The 21,826-nt window shown below is 33.6% G+C and overlaps 4 protein-coding genes and 1 pseudogene across 5 annotated transcripts; 3 read left to right on the top strand and 2 right to left on the bottom strand.

The window, feature by feature from the left end:
- The first annotated feature begins 1,998 nt into the window (after window positions 1-1,998).
- Window positions 1,999-7,853, top strand: LOC140841989 (probable magnesium transporter NIPA4). 2 transcript variants are annotated; one of them, XM_073209764.1, is made up of 9 exons: window positions 1,999-2,593; window positions 3,870-3,926; window positions 5,684-5,774; window positions 5,854-6,014; window positions 6,115-6,242; window positions 6,358-6,495; window positions 6,638-6,730; window positions 6,985-7,090; window positions 7,460-7,853. In XM_073209764.1, the coding sequence occupies exons 1-9, from the start codon at window positions 2,419-2,421 to the stop codon at window positions 7,546-7,548; spliced, it is 1,038 nt and encodes a 345-aa protein (XP_073065865.1). In that variant the 5' UTR covers window positions 1,999-2,418; the 3' UTR covers window positions 7,549-7,853. The 2 variants fall into 2 exon arrangements, with proteins under 2 accessions (XP_073065865.1, XP_073065864.1); XM_073209763.1 differs by having other exon boundaries at window positions 2,000-2,593; window positions 7,442-7,853.
- Window positions 7,854-9,959: 2,106 nt separating this feature from the next.
- LOC140840638 (glyoxylase I 4-like) lies at window positions 9,960-10,842 on the bottom strand. The gene is made up of 2 exons (XM_073207821.1): window positions 10,527-10,842; window positions 9,960-10,438 (listed from the first exon to the last, which is right to left on the bottom strand). Exons 1-2 carry the CDS (start codon window positions 10,727-10,729, stop codon window positions 10,027-10,029), a joined length of 615 nt encoding a protein of 204 aa, XP_073063922.1. The 5' UTR covers window positions 10,730-10,842; the 3' UTR covers window positions 9,960-10,026.
- Window positions 10,843-12,450: 1,608 nt separating this feature from the next.
- Window positions 12,451-13,372, top strand: LOC140840639 (glyoxylase I 4-like). Its single transcript, XM_073207822.1, has 2 exons — window positions 12,451-12,762; window positions 12,856-13,372. Exons 1-2 carry the CDS (start codon window positions 12,560-12,562, stop codon window positions 13,265-13,267), a joined length of 615 nt encoding a protein of 204 aa, XP_073063923.1. The 5' UTR covers window positions 12,451-12,559; the 3' UTR covers window positions 13,268-13,372.
- Window positions 13,373-13,715: 343 nt separating this feature from the next.
- Window positions 13,716-21,655, top strand: LOC140840946 (coatomer subunit delta-like; annotated as a pseudogene).
- On the bottom strand, window positions 17,440-19,695 carry LOC140842084 (uncharacterized). The gene is made up of 2 exons (XM_073209902.1): window positions 17,787-19,695; window positions 17,440-17,639 (listed from the first exon to the last, which is right to left on the bottom strand). The coding sequence occupies exons 1-2, from the start codon at window positions 19,693-19,695 to the stop codon at window positions 17,566-17,568; spliced, it is 1,983 nt and encodes a 660-aa protein (XP_073066003.1). The 3' UTR covers window positions 17,440-17,565.
- Window positions 21,656-21,826: the final 171 nt, after the last annotated feature.

Raw genomic sequence — 21,826 nt, forward strand, 5'->3', positions numbered from 1 at the left:
TTGCATCCCAATGTGAGTCGAGCAATATGTTGGTGGACTTGATGTCTCCATCGACAATAAGGGGATGGTTCGATTCGTGCAGGAAACGCACCCCATTAGCCACTCGGAGCGCGATGTCTAGACGTTTTCGCCATGTTGGCGGAGGCACAGCCGGGGAGTGGAGAAGCTCGTGTAGCGTGCCGTTGGGCATGTGTTCCATGACGATGAGTTTGTTGTCGGAACCATCGTGACTGATTCCAAAAAATGCGACGAGGCACGAATTCTTATGGATGGACGATAGCATTCGCGCTTCCTTTTCGATTTTCAAGCTGTCTTGAAGACCCGAGGACTGCTTCTTGATGGCTACATGTTTGCCATTGTTGAGAATACCTCTCTATACTTTTTCCATGGCTACCTTTACTGATCAAATTCGGAGGGAAATTTTCTGTTGCTGCTTCAAGTTCTTCGAAATCAAAATCATTCATTTTTTTTTTCAAAATTTCTCATCCTATCATGCTAATATTTGATGTGTGTGAATAGGATCCAATATTTTGGTATGTGAAGGGGAGGATGATAGCTATATTTGATTGTGTGAACTAGCCTAATATTTTTCAAAAAATATGTATGTTATTCAAGAAAGACACAAAAACTAATACGAGACTTTCTCACGGTTAATTTGGAGAAACGTATATCTAATCAAATATAGTTCTCGAAAAGTATCATATTTTATTTTGAAAAAATTATTTTTCATTGTAAACATGGATGTGTCAGTCAGTCCTAAAAAAAACCATCTTATCTACTCTTTTGATCTCTTCGATTTAGATGGGATTATATATGTTATAAAAAAATTAAAGCCAAAGCTAAATTAATGAAAGAAAATATAAAGTATGAAAGGGAATAAATCCTTATACTGGGAAAAGCAAAAGGCTATTTCAATTCTAATATTTAAAGGTAAAGGCGCCGATGTAAACTTACGAATGTGTAGACTGTTGAGTGATAAAACACAATTGTGTCCAAAGAATTTTTATGAGTAAGTTTTTCGTGAGACGGAATATACCTCATTTATATTTACTCTAGAGTATGAAAGAAATAATTTATGACTAGGTCTCTCGTGAGACAAAAAATATATGATCTATATTTAGCATAAAAAATAATATTTATGACATAAAAAATAATTTTTCTTCGTGAATTGGTTGGGATAAAAAATTCATCTCACACAAGTTTTTATGATAATTTAGAGATGCCACGGTTTTTTTTTTTCCTTCTGGAGTAATTTTACAAAGTCACAAAAAGTTATTATTTTTAAAACAATAAAAATTAAAATATGTTAAAACACAACAAAAACAAAATAATGTTATTAAAAATTTAAACACAAAACTTATTTAAAATATGAAATTTAGACAAAAGAGTAATAGACTATTACTAGTGTCTCGATTAGTGAAATTTTTCGTCTTTTTATGTATTTTCTCTGATAAAAAAATATAAGAAAAATCAATTGTACTTTATTAGATTGTTGTGTATGATTTCTTGATGTGATTTTATCTATTTCATATTTGATTTAGATATCGCAACTGTCGCGTGTATCGATAATTCCATGCATGCTTAAATTAATTATTTTTCTTAAGAGAATCATAATTTCTTGTGTTAGTTTTAAACAACCTTAATGTATGGGATTTTATTGTATTAATTTCTCATGATTAGAATCATGACAAAAACTTGTGTGAGACAGTCTTACGAGTCGTATTTGCGAGAAGAGTCTCTTATTTGGGTCATTCATGAAAAAGTATTACTTTTATGCTAGGAGTATTATTTTTTATTGTTAATATCAGTAGAGTCGAGCTGTCTCACAAATTAAAATACGTGAGATGGTCTCACATGAGACCTACTCTAAGATCATAAAATTAAAATTAATCGGAAGATTTGGGCTGTTTTTTGACCATTATTACAAGAAAAGTATGTAAGTGTTAGAAAATAATTAGTTGGAAATCATTTATAATAATAATTATTATAAATTAACACGCGTGTAGATTTTTCTCATTACTTGGCGATGAATTCGATCACTCCTTTGTTTCCAATCTAAAGATCACACAAAGATCCAATTTGTTTCCGACTCCCATTTGCTTTTCAGCGACTGACAGTCAACCATTTTCCCAGTCTTTGCCTCTGCTTCCGCCGCCGAAAGATATCAGATCTTCTGAGCAGAAATCCAAATTGGAAGCGTGGCTGGCTGGTTTTCTTATTACATCGAATTTGCACATCGAATTTTGCAAATTTCACTTCAAGATCTCTCGGACCCAGTAAGATTTTTTCTGGGTTTCAAGTGGAAGCTTGTTGAAAAACCAATTTTGCAGTGGTGTAGGATGAGCTCGTGATCGCTACGATTTCTGGGATTTATTGTTTTTATTTTCTTTATTTTATCATTGTCGTTTGATTCTGAATATGGCCGCATTGGACACGGGAACGCCTGATGCAATGTCGGATGCATACAAGGGGATGTCCTCTGACAATATAAAGGGATTGGTACTAGGATTATCTTCCAGTTTCTTCATTGGCGCCAGCTTCATTGTCAAGAAGAAGGGATTAAAGAAAGCGGGTGCTTCCGGTGTCAGGGCTGGTAAGTGTTAACTTAATCAAGTTTATTTTTTTAGCTTAACATAACTTCAATATTTTTTGAAACGTTTGAAAATGAGTTGGTTTAGTGGTTTGATGCATGGTTTTGAGATGCTTCATTGAAGTTTTTTGGGTGAGGAAGTAGCTCTGTGGGAGTTGGACGGTAGGAATTGCTTCTGCAATTTTGAGACTGTTGATTGTTGAGATCTCTGAGTTCTGAGATTCTGCAATTTTTTTATTTGAGACTTTTCTTGGAGAATATTTGATGTATTAATACACAGTATTGCTGAGAATGGCTTTTCACTGTAATTCTATATCTGTTTTTCACGAAACTGTTATAGAATACTTGACAACCAATAATCAGTGTTGCTGAGAATGGCTTGTCATCGTAAATTATATATCAACTAGTTCTGTTAAAACTTCCAAACTAGTGATGATTAGTATCCTAAACTTATAAACGAGCTGGTCTAGGTTCTTATGGTTCAAGATTAAAAAGATTTCCATATTACTTTAGTACTTTACAGAGGGCTGTAAAACAAGTCTAGAGCATGGCAATGGTGTAACACTGGCAATAAGATAATCGTTGCTTCTTGTTAACGTCTTAAGACATCTAAACTAATGAATTCCCAAAATAGTATCCGAGCAAAATTAGCTACAGAAAGTCAACATTGCATGTTGTACATCACATATTGTTCAAGAACAAGCTTAGATACCATAAGGTGTACGTCACAAAACTCGAGATCTAAACCATCAACACAATCTCAAAATTGCAAAATCAATCCCTACCATCCATCTTCAACATAGCTACTTTCTTACCCAAGAAACTTCAATTCTACATGTCAAAACCAAACATCAAACCACTATACCAACTCGATTTTCAACGGTTTCAAAAAAATTGAAGTTATGTTGAACATAGTACAAAGCTAAAAAAAAACAATATGGCAATGTGCCCTTAATTACTTCAAGTAATGAGCTGAAATTTATTGGTTAGAAACAGTAATTGCTTTAGTTAGTGAAGAGTCATGGCTAGAATTTTCTGCATCAGGCATTTTTCTTTAACTTGGGACTTTCAATTGTTTATTGACACTCGAAGGCGTATAAGGAATTTGTAACACTGCTGTTTTGGTGGTTCTTTTTTAAATGATATCCATATTCTGATTTTTCTGGTGGAATGACCCTTTCCTGAGTGGTTTTAATGGTTGATGATTTTGGGTTGAATATGCTAGGTTTCCTTTTCAGAATCTTGACATTACTTTCTGTTACCATTTTTTTTCCAACAGGAGTTGGTGGATACTCATATCTATTCGAGCCACTCTGGTGGGTAGGCATGATAACAAGTGAGTCACTCATTTCTATCTGTGTCTTTATGTCGAGTGTAAATTGGTTAATGAGAATTTTTTATCGAACAGCATAATCACTTCAGCGTTAACTCCTTGTAAGCAAAAAAGGAAGCTGGATGTGCTTTATGATGGATCTGATATGCAGAAATGTTTTTACTTGCAATTGCTTAGTTTGCTTTGCTTTATGTTGCTTGGGAGAAGGTGTATATTTGCGTCTGATTTGATGCGAGGAACCAGTTTATCGAGTGGTCTTTCTCTGTGTATTATGCATGGATCTTAGTTAAAATGTTTCAGATACATATAAATAGATCAACTGTTCCTGCTGTGATGTGGGGAGAATAGCCATGACGTAGCTCAAAACCTTTTTCGAGTCTCACATTATTTTTTTAAAGTTGAAATTGATGGGAGAATGGTCTTGAGTCTTGACGAGACCTTATTGAGATAAAACTTGTTGATCCAGTGCTGATAATATCGAGGATTAGGGTAAAAGTTGAAGTGCTGAAAATAAGTATCTACCGCGTGATCTTGGTGGATGAGGAGAATTATGTATATGTAGGTAAATCTTTACGAGTCTCATTCATGATAGGTGCATGTCTGGTTTATTATGGATCTTTTGGTTGGAGATGAATCCTGAAGGAGAATTGATGATTTCTATATCCAAGTGAATGAGGTTTGTATTAAAGTTGTTCAGCAGGGGACCTTTTCCAGGATATGTGGTTTTGCAGGTTTATGAGTTCTAATTCAGATCTCGATTTCCTCTACTGGCACTTCAGCCCTTTTTGGTGATTTTTAAATTCTCCATGTGCCTATACAGGTATCTTGGGGAAGATGTGTTCTTTATTCGGTTGAATGCTGCTATAAAAGCTATTTAATAGGGAGACATTTTGTAGGGTGATGATGCTGTAATGTTGGAGCACTGCTTATTTTTTAGACTCTTTACGAGATTTCGGCTGAAAATTGTTATCTATATCGGATGTCCTTTAGATCCTCATGACCGATGCTGTTCTGTTATTTGTTTTTATGAGTGTCGGTACTTGTTTCTGTACATTTAAGTTTTTCCATTGCAACTAATATTACTGCCAAAAGCTTTGGTTGGTGTTTATTTAGCAGCCGAGGATTCTTGACAAAAAGCAAATACATCGATTTTGAATTTAATTAGCTTTTCGTTATCAAACTGTAGTGTGGCAGAATGCCATTGTTTCTTATAGATGGTTTTGAGAGCATGGATTACTGGCTTGCTCTTGTGTCGTTCGAAGTGATTCATTTGTATCTTCCAGTTTCAGATGGCACTGGTTAGATTCTTAAGAGCAAGAAACATGTAAATCAGTTAATATGGTGTGCAGTTATGACAAAAAGCCGACTTAATCTTATCTTGCTTCTCGTTGAAATTTAAAAAATCGGTGGACTCTTGACGACAGCTGTGGGCAGCATGTTCCTCAATTTGCTAAAGCTAGCTGAGTGGCCTTGTGTTGTGCCAATGCTGACTGAAAAGGAACCTAACCAAGTATAATGTGGCTCTGGAAACTAGTTTTCAGCTAATCTTATGTTGGTTTGGATAAGAAATTGTTGTTAGCTCTCCTAATTCTGATCATATCAATTAGTTTTCGCCTACTGCTCTGCCCTCTTGTATATTTTTCTATGTTAGCCGAGATTTTTCTTTTAGCTATTCTAACTGCCATGGAAAATTTCAATTATCTGTTGCTTTGCAAATCAAGCTTTGTTCTTAAACTGAAATTTTTTTGGTTTGTGCGCAGTGATTGTGGGAGAAATTGCAAATTTTGCAGCCTATGCATTTGCACCAGCAATTCTTGTTACTCCACTTGGTGCACTCAGCATTATCATCAGGCATGCTATCGTACCATATCATAGACCATCCATACATTTTACTTTGAACGGATTTCTGATTACTGTGGGTATGTTGCAGTGCTGTACTTGCGCATTTTATTTTAAGAGAGAAGCTACATATTTTTGGTATTCTTGGATGCGCTTTATGTGTTGTGGGTTCCACAACAATTGTGCTACATGCTCCACAAGAACGTGAGATCGAATCTGTAAAAGATGTGTGGGATCTCGCAACCGAGCCAGGTTACTAACTAAGCTTTGTGATACATTTTTCAACCACGTGTTTTGTTGTACTGCAGATGTCTGGGTATGCAGTGGCATAAACATTTCTTGTTTTGTGCAGCATTTCTATTTTATGCAGTGTTAGTGATTGTGGTTGTCCTCGTTCTAATATTCCAGTATATTCCACAATATGGCCAGACACATATCTTGTTTTACGTTGGTGTTTGTTCGCTGGTTGGTTCCTTGTCGGTAGGTGTCATTAATGTTGTCTTCACCTTAAGAAATGGATCCAGTTGCTTTCATTTCGTTTTTTATTCTTTTTTTTATGTTGATGGACTTGGAAATTACGAGAAATGCCTGACAGGTCATGAGTGTGAAAGCACTTGGAATTGCGTTGAAGCTGACTTTATCAGGAACGAATCAGTTAATATATCCCCAGACATGGACCTTTGCCATGATTGTGACTATTTGTGTACTTACACAAATGAATTATCTAAATAAGGTAAAGATTTGTTGTATGATTAGCTTTTTAACTTCAGCTTCACGATTTATTTTCGTCAGCTTTTCAGGAAAGAATTTTGATGAATTCTCAGACAAATCTTGCCATATTCACTTATATTATGATTGGCAAATCTTGTTTTCAGGCTCTCGACACATTCAACACAGCCGTAGTTTCACCCATTTACTATGTTATGTTCACGACCTTCACTATATTGGCAAGTGTGATAATGTTCAAGGTAATTTTTCCAGTAAGATCACAGTATCTTTATTTATTTCATGAATATTTTACATATAAATAGAACTATAAATTGGTGTAACAAATTGAATCTGGATGTTAAAAAGCTTTGTTTTGGTGATGTTCAGGCAAACATGAAAAATTTGTGCTTTCAGGGGATGAATTTCACAATTGACCAGCAGCCTTTCAATTCTTTTTGTATTTGATCAATTTTGAGGCATTTGAATTGAAAGAGAGGTTATGCTCATTGTGTAGGACTGGGACAGGCAAAATCCCACACAAATTGTTACAGAAATGTGCGGGTTCGTGACTATTCTTTCGGGAACATTTCTTCTTCATAAAACAAAAGACATTGCTGATGGTATGCGCTTAACTCCTCCTTGTCAGCTTCATCATAGTTGAGTCATGTGAGTCGGCACAAAAATGAAATGATGGGACTGAATAGTGGTGCATACAACTTGAGCTTGAGTAGGTCACGAGCACGCTTGAATCATATTGATTTATGCGAGCTTGACTTGAACAACGACCCAGTAGTTTTGAGTTCATTCAAAACCGAGCTTGAATGAAAGCTTGGACTGAACCATGAACTATTCACTAGCGAACTTGACTCAAATGCACCACAAGGAATAAACCAGGGTCCAAGTACCAGATCAACATGGTTCTAAATTTAGAACATATTTTGTTATTTGTCTAATGATTACGTTAAATTTAGGTTCCATGTCTATGGCAGTGCGACTTCCCAAGTATGCTGATGAAGAGGATGGTTTTGTCCAAGAAGGTGTCCCTCTAAGACGACAGGAATCGTTAAGACCATCGTGAAACTACTCCTCTGTGATTGTATTTGAATCCGATACCCGTCAGGTCACTTAGTGTGGTATTTTCCATAACAAGGAGGACTGGGTTTCGTTTTCTCGCCTTATCATGACATCTTGCGACTCCTAGTCCCCCTAGGATGAGCAACGAGAGGCGATAAAGTGACACAAAATTGCTTCGGTTTTCGCTTGCCATTACCTTGTATAATGAAAGAATGTTTTGTAGTTCATGAACCACACAACTATCTGCAGTGATTCTTTTAACTTCTACCTCAAAACATAACTTTGCTCATGTAACTATGATGATTATGGCGAGTGACAACTTTGGTATGTAAAATCAAATGTACACACACAATTGCCAAATTCTCACGTCTCTATTTTTGGCATGATATTTTTTAAAAAAAGTCTCAGTGGTCCTAATTCTATATTCACAATAAGAATAGGTCTCTTGTGATAATTATATTTACAATAAAAAGTAATATTATTTGCAAAAAAATAATATTTTTTCATGAATTACTCAAATAAGAGATCCATTTCACAAAATATGGTCCGTGAGATCATTTCACACAAGTTTTTACTTCACAATAAATCTTTTTCACCGACTTTCATGGTCCCCGCCTTACTCTTGGCATATTCTTCGAAATATCTTCATGGTCGCGAGCCTCAAAATCAAGAAAGGGTGGATTTTATGTTACATAGGGTGAAACAGACAGTGGCAAAATTTTTTCAATAATATCAATTGTTCTTGCATTGCCCCACAAACACATGTGATCTTAGTCAACATTTGATATTAATTTACCATTTTATGAATCGATAATGGATCATGTAGGAGAGTGATTTAAATAATATTGTTCGAAATGTTATTCGAGTTATATTCTTTTGTTAAATCAAGAATCGTTCAATATAAAAATGATATTTTAAAGAATGAGTAAAAATTATTGGTTTTTACAGTAAAAGAGATATTGTCGTTTTATCAAAAACTAAATAATGCAACTCAAGTATTTTAAATAATACAACAGTTCAAGCACTACGTTTTGGTCTAACAAGAAATTATTACACCCAACAATATTTTTCTCGATAATTGCACTACTTACAATCAATGAGAATTGAACTCGTAACCTTGAAACTAATACAAATTATAAAAGTTATAATTAATCGTACTAGTACAACTCTAGCTTTTCAATCGTAATCGTCATATTTTAATTGTTCTTAAACTAATCATTGAGCCCAATAAAGTTGTACTTCGGCTCAACCTTTTGGAGACAAAATAATTCATTTAGGCATAGTTTGGTATATGGGATAAGAGAGTGATTGATAAATAATCATTCTTATCCCATGTTTGGTACCTTTTTAAAAAGCTCATGATAATATCATGGGCCCTTGATAAATAATTTTTTAGAATGATAAAATATCCCTAATAGAAGGTGTGATAATTTTAATCAAATGATAAAATACACTACAAATGACTTAATTACCCTCAATTTATAAATGATTTTTTTATAAATCTATGCTAGTAGGTAGAAATTAAAATCAAATAAATATTTTATTTATTTTTATATATTATATAATATGATAATTATATAAATGATTTCGAGATAATTATATAAATAATTTTTATAAATCTCAATAAAATTATTATTATCACTCGATTATCCTTAAAAATTGATATTTTACTTGACTTACAAAATCAAGGGCTCAATTATCATATTATATAATATATAAAATTAGGTAAAAATAAATAAATCATGCAAGTATTATCGGTACATAAACAAATAAAAAATATGAACTCAAGCTACAACTTTGAAATTATAAAATTTATTATGATAAGGTTAATTTTGTCATTACAATCTAATATATAAAGTTAATCACTCTTATTAAAATCATACCAAACATTAAATATAATATCCTACACTTTATTTATCCTAAATTATCCTTATATTATCTATCACATATTTATCCTATCATGTGTACCAAACTATGCCTTAATAATATTGTAAATGACTCGAATTACCAAATTTCTAGGACTAAACGTCTTTCATGCAACATGTGATGATTGTATGAGTGGAATAACTTATACCAGCGAATTATGTCTAAATTTATTTAAAGACATCCAGCTAGCTTTCTCCATTGTGAACATGATTTGAATGAAATAAGTCGATAATTATGTCGTTTAGTACATAAAATATTCAGCACAAATGATAGTAATGTTGAATATAATAGACGATGAGGAAACTTTATCATTAAGTAAATTATAAAAAAAAAAAAAAAAACCAACTATTTGTTTTTAAGCTAAGACTAATTTTTTATTTGGAATTTAAGTTTCCCCAAGAAAAAAGATTGTAAAAGTCATCTTGTTTTGTAGATAATTTAATTATCATATTTAATTAAACTTGAAATGCTAAAACCTATACAAATACAAACAAAATGGTAACTCCATAATAATATATATCTGTGAAAATTGAACATTCATACGATTTTCCATCTCTTAGATCGAAAACTTCATCATGTCCGAAGCCAAATTCTCCATAATCTCAGCTTCGACCTCATCCCTGCACACTCCCTTCCCGTTTGAAAAGGGTGGATTGGGATTCGGCATCTTGTTGATTTTGATGGGACAAGAAGAGATTGGAAGTATCGGGATATTTTGGCAATTGCAAATTTCAACCATATAGCCGTCTGGATCGTGGAAGAATATCTGATCCACTAAGATCCCACCTTCCCTAACAACTCCCTTCACATATTCTATCTTCATTTCTTCCAATTGTTGGACGATAAGATCCATGTTAGTGCATTGAAATGAGATATGGTTGTCTTTTGGGTTGATTTTACCTTTCTTGGTAATTGGAACATTCTCCACCATTTCCAGCAAATGGATCCCAATCCCATGATTGAACAACCTATATAATTAACCAAACAATTTATTACTATATATATATACACACACACACTTAAAGAAGAGAGGTTAGGGGTGTAAAGGGAGTTTACCAAGCTCCTTCGAAATCGAAGGAAGAAGGCCGCTTGATGAGTACGAATCCAAGAACTTGTTGGTAGAATTCGACGGATTTCTTCACCGATTCGCAAACGAAAGAGACATGGTTCAATGCCAACAAGGGCAACTCTCTTGCCGAGGATGGCTTACACAAATCTTGTTCTTTTCCCTCGACAACATTAATGATTTCTCTTCCCATTCTTCCTTAATTTGTATGTGTGGAAAATGGGTCCTTCTTTTATGTAACTTAGTTTCGAGAGAGAGATATATCGGAGATTTATGAAATGAGATATCTTTTCTTGGAATATGATGTCGAGATGTGTATATATATATATATAGGTGGAAATAATGAAAATCGTTGGGGGTTGGTTTGGAGCGAAGCTAGGTGGAAATGAAGTATTCCTACTGTCATTTAGCGATAATATATTAATAAAATGTCAGTCTTTTAAAGAAAAGTCAATTGGCCCATTTGAAGAACGTGGTAAACGATTTTATCCACTCATGCATGATTCCAAAACACTACATACGTATAAACACTTTGTAGTTGTCACATTCCATATTTATAACATATCTCATATCAAAATTCCGAGTTTAATTGATATATCGAATTCGAGATCAAATTATAATAAATATATCTCTTTTAACACTAAAAAAAATTGGTTTATAGTTGATACTTAAATAACATGTTCTATAATATTCGAGCGGGATTGAAAGATTAACACTTTATAACAGATATATCTTATTACTTAAAATCGGGTAATACGACTGGACTGGGAAAAGCATAATAACTTAGGTCATGTTATTAACCATAAATTCGTCAAATTAAAATGGTTATGTATTCAAATTGGGATCAATCAGACCCATTTTATCAAATCATTTTTTTACTTAAAAGAACACTAATTAATATTGTCATATACTGATATGTTAATATCAATCACTCGTATACACATTTGTGTTCACAATTGATTTGATCACGTAGTAGACATACAATTTTAATACGTTATATCATATTTAATATATTAATGTCACAAATATTATATATTTTTAATTATCACACTCAACCGTAGAATTGTATGCTTTATTTGACATCGTGAAGAATGTGTAAATTAAATAAGAGGTGTCATTTTCTTGAGTGTAATAATTGTTTTCTTGTTTATACAATTTATTAAAAGAATTGAGTGATATGATTAGCTGTTCACCAGCTAGTGTTCTAAAAGTCAAAGAAAGTTAATTAATTGTTGGGGCACGTTTTTTATCCACAAAAATTTTGTGAAACCGTCTCACGGATCAATTTCGGATCGAATATTTTATTTGAGTTATTCGTGAAAAAATATTATTTTTTATACTAAGAGTATTATTTTTTACTGTAAATATCTGTAGAATTGACCCATCTCACAAATAATACAAATACTTACTTTTTGTAATGATGGAAGGTCAAATTTTTTAAAAATGGAATATAACATAAATTAGTGCTCATATATATCCTCCACGTAATTTGAGGTTGTGCCTAATATATATTCAACATGTAATTTTGTGGAATGTGAAAGTTCTCTTCAATTTATTAAATTCTCCATTATTTTGACTTTATCTTTAAGAACCTTAATGTAAATGTCATTTTTATTTTTTATCTATGCGGGAAGCATATTATATTCATATTTTAGAGAAAATTATCATTTTAATCATATGATTTTTAAAATTTTGATTGGCAATAAAATTCAACTTGGATTTTTATTTTTTATTTTTGCAATTTCCCCATATTTTATGTATGATTGGTGGATAAGATGACTTGTGAGTCGCTACATCATTGACATGTAGGATTCACATGCAGGATTGCTGTACAATAATAACACTTGACTTCCACCAACCTTCGCTAGCTCCTTCCCTCCCCATGGAGCAATCCCACTATATATATACCCTTGGGTATATGCCTCTACATCATCATACTCCAAGAAAAGGAGATCCCAATTCATAGATTTCCAATATATCTACTCTATCTAAACCCTTTTTCAGGCTTACAAATTAAGGAAGAATGGGGAGAGAAATCATTAATGTTGTCGAGGGAAAAGAACAAGATTTGTGTAAGCCATCCTCGGCAAGAGAGTTGCCCTTGTTGGCATTGAACCATGTCTCTTTCGTTTGCGAATCGGTGAAGAAATCTGTCGAATTCTACCAACAAGTTCTTGGATTCGTACTCATCAAGCGGCCTTCTTCCTTCGATTTCGAAGGAGCTTGGTAAACTCCCTTTACACCCCTAGCCTCTCTTCTTTAAGTGTGTGTGTGTGTGTGTGTATATATAGTAATAAATTTGTTTGGTTAATTATATAGGTTGTTCAATCATGGGATTGGGATCCATTTGCTGGAAATGGTGGAGAATGTTCCAATTACCAAGAAAGGTAAAATCAACCCAAAAGACAACCATATCTCATTTCAATGCACTAACATGGATCTTATCGTCCAACAATTGGAAGAAATGAAGATAGAATATGTGAAGGGAGTTGTTAGGGAAGGTGGGATCTTAGTGGATCAGATATTCTTCCACGATCCAGATGGCTATATGGTTGAAATTTGCAATTGCCAGAATATCCCGATACTTCCAATCTCTTCTTGTCCCATCAAAATCAACAAGATGCCGAATCCCAATCCACCCTTTTCAAATGGGAAAGGAGTGTGCAGGGATGAGGTCGAAGCTGAGATTATGGAGAATTTGGCTTCGGACATGATGGAGTGCTCAATATAAGAGATGGAAAATTACGTGAATATATATTCAACTTTTAACTTCTTGTAGTAGGATTTAGCATATGCCTGATTTCTTTGTAATAATAATAATAAAGCATTTCTCACACCTTTTGTTTGTTGAAAAAAGAAAAACTGGTAACGAATCTATATATATATATATAAAACGAGTTGATTCAATTCATATTTACAATAAAAAATAATATGGGCTGGGTCGAAAATCAGTATCACAAAATTGACCGTGAGTAGTCTCGTAGGAGTTTTTTTATAAAAAGAAAAAAGAAGAATCAAATAATTTTATATAAAATCAAAACGTGTATATTTTAAAACACGAGCATCGAAAGCGAGACTGGCTTTTACTCGTAAATTTACTATATCAAACAATGTCATTCAATTAACCGTCATCATCCTTATTTTTCCTAGTAGGTTAAAATCACATAAATGAGGTAAAAATGAAGATAAAAGATACAGTAAAAATTAATTAAATATATCCCAAAAAAGTTAATTAAATATAAATTAATTATGATTTTTTTATTCAATTAAAAAATATAAATGAACAATTGATCAAAACCTCATGCTTGCTGAAAATAAGAGTTGAAATTATTGAATAACGAAAATAAGAATGATAAATATTGAAATTAGTGCGTAATGAAATTGAAATAATGTATTTATTTTTGGATTATTTACAAAAAAATTCGATAAATAGATTTATCAAATTGTGAAGAAAAACATAATTGAGTGGAGAAAATTTTATATAGTGTGTAGTTTAATATATTTCGCGAGTTTGAGATTTTTACTTTTTGCCGTAAATTTTTACTTTTAACACATTATCAATACGATACTCGAAAGTTCTCCATATTTTTCCAAGCTCTAAAATACAAGAAAAATATAACAATATCTAAAAGTAGATAATAACATCCTCTACTTCTTGAAAAGATTATTATGCCACATTAATTCTTGTTGGTGAAGCTTGTTGATTTTCACCGCCTTTAATTCAAATTTCATGTTACCTGCGTGACTTAACACCTAACCTATTTGATATGAATTTAAATCTTTCTGCATTCTCTACCTTTTTCCTGCGGCAATTGTTTCATAGTTTGTAATTGCATCCAACTAAAAGATGAAGTTGCAGGAAAATATGAAATCATATGACTCAAATGCAATAAATGAAATGGATCTATTTATTCGGTAGGGTATTATTCGATTTCTGTACATTTTCCTTGTTCTTTTCTTTTGTTTATGTGGGAAAGAGGAAGAGACATGCAGCAAGCAGATAGTTGAATCTAACCATAGTCATAGTCTGTGTGCTCAGCTCAGGGTAGTGATTGTTGAAGATGTCAGACCAAGGGCCAACCATTTTTTGGAATCTCTCAAAGCTGAAGGTGAAGTGATTGTTGAAGATGTCAGACCAAGTATCGGCCAGTCCAAAACGGCTGCTCCACCACCGAGTGATCCTGTTACATTATCTGTGGAAGAAAAGCTTAGTGTAACTTTAAAACAGGATGGCAGTATCGGAAACTTTGATCTGCAGGGTACCTTGTCACTCCAAATACTTGACCAAGAGGATGGACACATCCAAGTTCAGGTCTCTTGCTTTTTCTCTGATATCCTTCATTCTTATTCACCCTTTACCTTGTTGCCTTTTCGTTCAAAGAGTTTCGGCTCTGTGTTTGTACGCATAGAGTATATATTTCATATCATAATTTATTTCGGTCAATTTTCAGATAGAAACTGGTGGTAATCCAGGAGTTCTGTATAAAATGCACCCCAATGTCAACAAGGAATTGTTTTCCGGTGAAAATATTCTAGGTCTCAAGGATCCAAATAGGCCATTTCCTACTGGCCAGTCAGGTGACGGTGTTAGTCTGTTGAAGTGGAGAATGCAAAGTGCGGATGAATTATATGTGCAACTATCAAGTGAGCTTTGTTTTTATTGTTCCACTTTCACAGTAATATTTACCGTAGATGGATAGATACAGATATATATTTCATTTATCAGCTTCTTCATTTGTAATCTTGCAGTAAACTGCTGGCACTCTGTTTCTGGAAATGAAACCTATGTGAATTTGGAGTATGAAGTTCCGACTGTATTTGGTCTGCAGAATGTTGTGATTTCAGTTCCTCTTCCTGCTCTGAGAGATCCACCAAAAGTACAACAGATTGATGGGGAGTGGAGGTCAGGATTTATTTTATTCACATGGGATCGTTTTGATATTGCCAGGTTTCTTTGAGTTCCCTTTGCCGCATGGTGTCTGGTATTTGTTTATAACTTTGGAGCGTGGGGAATGTGTTGGTTACATGGGGATTCATGCTAGAGAAGTTTCGGGCAAAAATTAAAAAGAAATTAGTTGCGTATTTTCTGAATATGAATATCAAGCATTGCATTTGTGAACGACGTTGATGTTAAATTGCAGGTATGATTCCAGAAAATCAATTTTAGACTGGTCTATTGTACTCATTGATAACTCAAATCGCTGGTTAGTCTGCTACAAACTTACTTCATTGATGTTTGATAATGTTCTTGGTCACTTTTAATCGGGTGTTGGATACCTTCACAGTGGATCTATGGAATTTGTCATTCCTGCAGTAAATACTCCTGAATTATTCCCAATTTATGTGCGTTTTACTTCTTCAAGCACTTTCTGTGTTCTGAAGGTTTTTCTCTCCATCCCTTGTGTATTACCGTAATACTTTGATTACTATATTCATCGACAAATGACTCGTTGAACATACAAGTTACAACAGAGTTGCTCCTTTCCTTGGGTTTTTTTTTTAAAATATTATAAATTAATTAAAGCGTTGTAAAAATATGGCAAGTTTGGAGGATTTGTAAAAGTATTACAATCCGGGACTGTAAGTCCCGGATTCAGAATTTTTTATTATTTTTTTTTTTGAAAAAAAATAAAATAAAAAGAAAGTGAGTGTGGCACGGATTCTAAGAAGCCGTGTCCAATCCGTGTCTCCGAATTTTCATTTTTAAAAAAAAAAAAAAATAGATCGGCGACGGGTTTTTAAAAACCGTCGCAAGTGGCGACGGTTTAATCAAACGCCGTTGCTATTTGCGACGGTTTACACAAAAACCGTCGCTAACTTAGAATCCGTGGCAGACATTCCCGGAATCTAAATCCGTGACATTTTAATTCCCGTGACTACTTCCAGTATTTAAATGCGGTGCCCTCCTCCTCATTTCGCATCGAAGTCGAACAAGCCACAGGAGCAATTCTTTGTTTCGAATACGGATCCTCAAATTTGTTTTTCAGTTTTTTTTTATTTTAATTACAAGTTGTTGCTGCAACATATTTTTTCAACATTCGTATACAATTTTTGTATTATTGACTTTTTATATTTGTGGAATGTATTGATTGTGATTTAATATTCTTTTATGAATAAATTTATAGTAATGAAAGAACATAAGTGTAATTGCTAAATGAAATCAAATAAGTCAACAAACTACATATTAAAAAATTTTCATAACAATACAACACGGAATTGTCATAACAATTAAATATTAAATTGTAAAATATACGTCACAAACATAATTATTTGTCACCATAAGTCGATCTTCTCAACTCCACCTACCTGTAATGAACAAGAATTATTAATAAACAAAAATTTGTAATTACATTAATATCTTCACATGTTATGGTTTAAAAATAAGGTACAATACGTAATTGTATATATTTTACCTCCCACGTTGTCTCTCTCTCGTTGATGGCTGATCCATCTCATTTCTTATGCGTGTCGTGCGATCTCTACCAGCCTGCCTCCTTTGTCGACGAACACCATTGTGTTGTAATTGGAATGTAGGTTCATCCCAATATTGTTCATCATGAATAGGGTAGAATCTTCCATCGTATGTGTTCACGTATTCGCTCAATGTAAACCATGGTTGTACAAGTTGTGCGGGATTCAAACCAAACCATTTCGCTGCACATATAACATGTGAACAAGGAATTCCAAAAATTGTGAATTTACCACAAGTGCATTCACGCGTAGAAATGTTCACAGCTTGTACGTGATGTTGACGACCCGGTCTTCCTCCTGTCGCGACGGATGCTGTTTTATCCCTTTGGTCAAATTTTACTACTCGATGTTCAATTGACTTTTTTGACCAAATATCAAATTTAGAGTATGCATAGTCGGTCCATGGTTGATTTTTTTCCAACATCTTATCACTTCGCGCTCGCCGTTGAATGAAATAGTGTACGCAACGCTGTAAGGTCATCTCCACTATTGCAGTTATTGGAAGACGTCGCACCCCTTTCAACACACCATTAGTACACTCAGACATGTTCGTCGTCATTATCCCTCGTCTCCATCCACCATCATGAGCCAATGACCATTTTTCTTTTGAATGTTTGACAAATACGTGAAAGCTGCTGCATTCTTTGTCCTAATTGCCTCCATTGTCGCATTAAATTTTGCTACTTGGTGTTGTACCCCTGCTTCCCAACATAAGTCTTTTAAATGAATGTTTTTGAACTTGCTGTTGAAATTAGAGCGAACATGCCTCAAACAGAAACGATGAACACCACGAGGAGGCTTGAAGTCAGGGAGATTTTGAACTGCACTTGTTATACCCGCATGTCTATCAGATATAAGGCACACACCACTACACCCTCTGGTAACATGTCGTGCAACATTACCGAGGAACCAATGCCAAGACTCGTAATTTTCTTCATCAACAAGCGCAAAGGCTAACGGCAAAATCTGGTTATTGGCATCCAATGTTACTGCAATGAGTAGTTTGTGTTTATATTTGGTGTACATATGGGTACCGTCTACACTGATTACGTTGCGACAATGTCGAAAACCATCTATACATGGTCTGAATGCCCAAAACACAAAGTTCAAGACTTTATGTGGATGGTCATTAGGTCGAAGATGCTTCCATTCTACAACAGTTCCTGGATTGTACTTCGACAAAGCTCCCATATATTTAGGAAGCAAAGTTACAGAGCTTTCCCATGTGCCATAGACTACCTCCACCGCGCGTTTCAAACCCTGCCATGCCTTATCATACGATATATCATACCCATATTTTTCTTTAATACTTTCTCGCACATATTTGATTTCGTATGCAGGATCACAACGCACGATTCCCAAAAGTGTACTGGCTATCATGTTTACGTCAAGGTTGTGGTGATCTATACCGACTTGGGTAGACATGCATGTGTGATCATCACCATATTTCGTGATCATGAAGTAGCCTAAACTTTTTTTGAACGATGCTCGAAGTCCCCACCCACAATTGCCACCTTCGGACCAGTTCTTGCATTTGACCTTCCAAATTGTCGGAGAACTTTGGACAACGATATATTCACGTCTCAAAACCCGAACTGAAAAATCCTTCACTGAAGATATTAAATCGTTTTTGCTCTTAAATACCATTTTGACACAGAGCTCTGGCCTTTCAGGATTGTAAAAGTTTGTTCGAGATGCAGAAGGAATACCAAATGAATCTGGAATTTGTTCGTCGTAGACTTCATTGAAAAATTGGGGAATATCACGTAAATGTTGCTCAGGTGCAATAGGAATGTTCTCTGTCACTGTTGCTCCAGACATTAACACACGCGTCAATGTCCCTTCATTTGCATTTTCAACATGATGATCATCTTCTCCGTCACTTGATGTAGCATACAAATCATCATCGCTATTCCTGACATGATGCGAACTGTCCCCAAATAAATCATCTTGCTCAGGCATGTATTCTGTAATTGGGGTTGGAATATTTGCATCCACAGTAGAATTATCAAAATGTCTAACATTTGTGGTATTATCCTCATCAGCCCATGAATTTAATTCCAATTGGCCTGTTCTAGTAGAACCCCATGCGACATCAACTCCTGATGGACCCGTGATATGATGATCCCAATCCCCTGAAGTAAAATCCCATTCTCGTCTTGTATTCATCCCCCATGCATAATCTTCTTCAGTGTGAGCTGTGATATGATGATCCCAAGGACCAGTGTCGATCCCAGAGTATGTATGAGCTGACTGTTCATCGACGTGATACATAGAAGGTCCCGCTTCATTCAAACCTATTGTTCCCAAACCTTGCGTTATTACTGGCATGACTACATCAAAATCGTAATCACTTACGTTCTGTAACACTGGCGATGAATCAACATACAAGTACATGCAATCAAGTGTCGGCAACTCAAACATAAATTGTAGACTATCATCATCTGTGATATAGACATGCTCTTCAATGTAACGAGCCGACGAGCTATAACAATATTTCGTTGACATCCTGATGCAGAATTTTGATGGGTCGATCTCCAACTTGCGATGCACATAATTCACCAATTGAGAAAATGTAGTAGACCGAGAGATTTTAATGGGCCTTGTCGCGGGGATACTATATCCAACCCTACCATCTTCAATAATGACATAGCCACCTACGTACAGTAAAGCTCTCACAGTATCCATGTCTGCACCAAAAACTATGACATAATGTATACAATCATAACAAAATTTAATTATGCGTTTCTCGTATATATATTAAAAAAATATATTTTATATTAGATAAAATTTCAAGAATCATTTACAAGATTATTATTATTATTATTAAAATATATATTGTTAAATCAATATAATTAAAATTTATATTTAGTAATACCAATGTTTGTTTTTATAATAATAAAAAACTGTTATGACTTATATTAAAAATTTAGATTTTCAAACATGTGTAAGTAGAATTTTCAAATATATTAATTTCTTATATTAAAAATTTTAACAACTAAGAGTATAAAAAATAAAAAGAGTAAAAAAAACATATTAAACAGAAACAAATGACAAATTTACAAGATAAATTTATATTTTTCAAAATTGTTTTACTATATATAAAATTTTTGTTATATAATGATACAGACCACCACGAGATTTTTTTTAATAATAATTTCTTTCTGTAAATTGAAATGGACAAACCATAAAAACCCTAATTTCTCAAATATACCTTTTGATTATTATAAAATGACGTCCTATTCTTTTCGTGAAAGGAGGTGACTTTAAAATCTGCACATTTAAATATCATAAATTCCTTAACAATTAAATACTTAACCATTAAATATAATTAACAAATAAATAATTGACATTTAAATATTATTAGCAATTCACGTAAATAATTAGTCCACTAATGCTTAAAATTCACGTAAATAAAATAATTTCAAATATAATTAGTGTGATTATTGTAATATTATATCACGTAATATAAGAATTGCTATTAAATTTCACGTAAATTAAATTTAATTATTGTAATTAACGTGAATATTGTATATATAAGATTATATCACGTAAATATAATTAATGTCATAAAATTAAGTTTAATCGTCAATTATTGTAGATATAATATATATCACATAAATTAAATATATTATATTTAATTTATGTGATATATATTATATCACGTAAATATAATTATCGTAACTAAATTAAGTGTAGTTATTATTATTCCAAAATTTCTAAATCACAGTATTATAATTGCAATAATACAATTAATATTATACTTATTGATATTACTTAAAATTGATACAACGATCGAACAATAATAAATATTATTAACAACAAAAAATATCGTTACCTCTAATTATTCTGAAAAATGTCGAAAACTTACGTTAATAAATGGAAAAGTTGAAGATTCGTATTCGAAACAAAGAATTGCTTCTGTGGCTTGTTCGACTTCGATGCGAAATGAGGAGGAGGACACCGCATTTAAATACTGGAAGTAGTCGCGGGAATTAAAAATTCACGGATTTAGAATCCGGGAACGTCTGCCACGGATTCTACGTTAGCGACGGTTTTTGTTTAAAACCGTCGCAAACAGCAACAGCGTTTGATTAAACCGTCTCCACTAGCGACGGTTTTTCAAAACCCGTCGCCGATCTGAACTTTTTTTTTTTAAAAAAAATGAAAATCCGGAGACACGGATTGGACACGGATTCTTAGAATCCGTGCCACACTCACTTTCTTTTTATTTTATTTTTTTCAGAAAAAAAATAATAAAAAATTCTGAATCCGGGACAGTAAGTCCCGGATTGTAATACTTTTACAAACCCTCCAAACTTGCCATATTTTTACAACGCTTTAATTAATTTATAATATTTTTAAAAAAAACCCCCTTTCCTTGAATGGAGCATGGCTCTCCGTTGGTGTGTAATTTAACCTATTTAAATTATGGCAGGGCGTCCACGTTTTGGCATCGAGATGAGGGAACCCGCCAAAGCTTTCAGGAGAGAACTCAGCTGTCTACTGAAAATTACCAGGTATTTTGATCTTACCCACAGTGAACGCAATACATTTTTGGACCTCAATTTCTGCTTTGAATCCAAAGGACCCCATTCTGTTTTATTTGTATTTTACATTTTCTCTTTCAATTTTTTGTCTATGATTGTTACTTGCCGAATTTCTGACATTTCCGGCCACGACAGTTCAGAAAAAGGAACAGTGTTTTTCAAAATCGTTGTTTTCGGCCATTTTTTCCCGTGCTTTAAATCAACATTTGACTTGAACATTTTTGATAATTCAATTCCCCATTTAAAAGTGAAAACAGTATGAAATATTG

This window comes from Primulina eburnea, chromosome 9 (assembly GCF_022965805.1).
Source record: "Primulina eburnea isolate SZY01 chromosome 9, ASM2296580v1, whole genome shotgun sequence".
NCBI classification, from domain to species: Eukaryota; Viridiplantae; Streptophyta; class Magnoliopsida; order Lamiales; family Gesneriaceae; genus Primulina; species Primulina eburnea.

What these genes read in the sequence shown, in the direction of transcription:
- LOC140840638 (XM_073207821.1), bottom strand. Translation starts at nt 10,729, where the DNA reads ATGGGAAGAGAAATCATTAATGTTGTCGAGGGAAAAGAACAAGATTTG. An exon ending in TTCGATTTCGAAGGAGCTTG is followed by an intron (nt 10,439 to 10,526) that starts GTAAACTCCCTT and finishes TTAATTATATAG; the next exon opens with GTTGTTCAATCATGGGATTG.
- LOC140840639 (XM_073207822.1), top strand. Translation starts at nt 12,560, where the DNA reads ATGGGGAGAGAAATCATTAATGTTGTCGAGGGAAAAGAACAAGATTTG. An exon ending in TTCGATTTCGAAGGAGCTTG is followed by an intron (nt 12,763 to 12,855) that starts GTAAACTCCCTT and finishes TTAATTATATAG; the next exon opens with GTTGTTCAATCATGGGATTG.
- LOC140842084 (XM_073209902.1), bottom strand. Translation starts at nt 19,695, where the DNA reads ATGGATACTGTGAGAGCTTTACTGTACGTAGGTGGCTATGTCATTATT. An exon ending in GCCTCCTCGTGGTGTTCATC is followed by an intron (nt 17,640 to 17,786) that starts GTTTCTGTTTGA and finishes AGAATGCAGCAG; the next exon opens with CTTTCACGTATTTGTCAAAC.
- LOC140841989 (XM_073209763.1), top strand. Translation starts at nt 2,419, where the DNA reads ATGGCCGCATTGGACACGGGAACGCCTGATGCAATGTCGGATGCATAC. An exon ending in GCACTCAGCATTATCATCAG is followed by an intron (nt 5,775 to 5,853) that starts GCATGCTATCGT and finishes GGTATGTTGCAG; the next exon opens with TGCTGTACTTGCGCATTTTA. An exon ending in GGATCTCGCAACCGAGCCAG is followed by an intron (nt 6,015 to 6,114) that starts GTTACTAACTAA and finishes TGTTTTGTGCAG; the next exon opens with CATTTCTATTTTATGCAGTG.